Source organism: Gossypium arboreum, chromosome 11, assembly GCF_025698485.1.
Source record: "Gossypium arboreum isolate Shixiya-1 chromosome 11, ASM2569848v2, whole genome shotgun sequence".
Taxonomy (NCBI): Eukaryota; Viridiplantae; Streptophyta; class Magnoliopsida; order Malvales; family Malvaceae; genus Gossypium; species Gossypium arboreum.
The window spans coordinates 110,901,485-110,903,008 of NC_069080.1; the positions used below are offsets into that span (position 1 = coordinate 110,901,485).

General features: G+C 42.0%; 1 protein-coding gene across 1 annotated transcript; it reads left to right on the forward strand.

The window, feature by feature from the left end:
• The first annotated feature begins 299 nt into the window (after nt 1–299).
• LOC108476910 (uncharacterized) lies at nt 300–1,254 on the forward strand. The gene is made up of 3 exons (XM_017779286.1): nt 300–539; nt 582–955; nt 1,065–1,254. Exons 1-3 carry the CDS (start codon nt 300–302, stop codon nt 1,252–1,254), a joined length of 804 nt encoding a protein of 267 aa, XP_017634775.1.
• The last annotated feature ends 270 nt before the right edge of the window (nt 1,255–1,524 follow it).

Here is a 1,524-nt window from a genome sequence, read left to right on the forward strand (position 1 = left end):
GGAGTTAGGTAGATGTTTAGGTAAATTTGACTTGTAATAATCAACCTATGTCTTGTTTATGTAATGGCTTCATGTCAAAGTTTTCTTTTTGAATGAAATTATCAGATTTTCTTTCCATATTCTCCATTGTTCATTGTTTTTAAATTTCTTTCTTGAATTCTGCTTGTTTGTTCACCAAGCATCGAGCTTTCCTGCTCAAGTCTTTTAGTTCAAAACTTGTTTCTCTTTGCTCTCAACACCAACAATTGGTATCTAGAGCTATAATCTTAGTGGACCTGTAGTAATGTAACCTCAAATCGATGGCTTCATCAGGCTTCTCACTAGCAGCACCACCAGTCTTCAATGGAGAGGGCTATTACATTTGGGTGGTCAAAATGAGGACCTACCAGCAGGCATTTGACCTATGGGAGGTGGTCAACTCAGATGTTGAATCAGCACCATTGAGAGCCAATCCAACAGTGGCTCAAATCAGGCAACATGCTGATGAAAGGACCAAGAGGCACAAAGCCATGTCCTGCATTCAGAATTGTGTGTCAAATGTGATCTTCACAAGGATCATGGCCTGTGAGACACCAAAATAGGCCTGGGACAGACTGAAGGAGGAGTTTCAAGGGACTGAGAGAACAAGGCAGCAACAGCTATTGAACTTGAGAAGGGACTTCGAGAACTTAAAGATGAAAGAGGAAGAAACTATCAAGCAGTATTCAGACAGAATTATGGTTGTGGTTAACAGCATAAGGCTCCTTGGAGAGCAGTTCAATGAAGCAACAATAGTGGAGAAAGTGCTTTCAACCTTACTTGAGAGGTATGAGGCAAAAATATCCTCCCTCGAGGACTCAAAGGACTTGACCACCATCTCCTTGACAGAGCTGATCAATGCTCTCTATGCACAAGAGCAAAGAAGAGCCAGTAGATTGGAAGAGCATCAAGAGGGTGACCACCACTGCCTACAAAGGTAAGAAGACTTGGAGAGATAAGCCTAAGTCAAATGCTCCAGGAAGATAGGATAGACCTTGTAGACATTGCAAAAGGCCTAGTCATCCAGAGGCCAAATGCTGGTTTAGGCCAGATGCTCAATGCCAATATTGCAAAAAAATGGGGCATGTTGAAAGAGTTTGCAAAAGCAGACCAATACAAAACCAATCACAGCAGAAAAAGGCTGAGGCTCGAGTAGTTGAAGAAGGCAGTGACCATGAGGAGCAGGTCTTTGTAGTTTCTTACTCATCTGCACAGGTAAAAGTTTCAGATGGATAGCTCCTAGACAGTGGCTACACCAACCACATGACACCAGATGCTGCCATCTTCAAGTCTTTAGACAGAAGTTGTAAAACCAAAGTGAAGGTTTGGAATGGTCATTTCATTAAGGCAGAAAGCAAGGGAGATGTCTTGATCAGGACTCCCACAAGTAACAAGCTCATCTCAAATGTGTTGCTAGTTCCTGAAATTGACAGAAATCTTCTTAGTATAGCTCAACTGCTGGAGAAGGGCTATTTTGTTGAATTTAAAGGCAAGGAATGCCAAATT

Coding starts and splice junctions, on each gene's coding strand:
- LOC108476910 (XM_017779286.1), top strand. CDS start 300: ATGGCTTCATCAGGCTTCTCACTAGCAGCACCACCAGTCTTCAATGGA. Junction 540..581: donor TTCAGAATTGTGTGTCAAAT/GTGATCTTCACA, acceptor ACACCAAAATAG/GCCTGGGACAGACTGAAGGA. Junction 956..1,064: donor GACCACCACTGCCTACAAAG/GTAAGAAGACTT, acceptor ATGCTGGTTTAG/GCCAGATGCTCAATGCCAAT.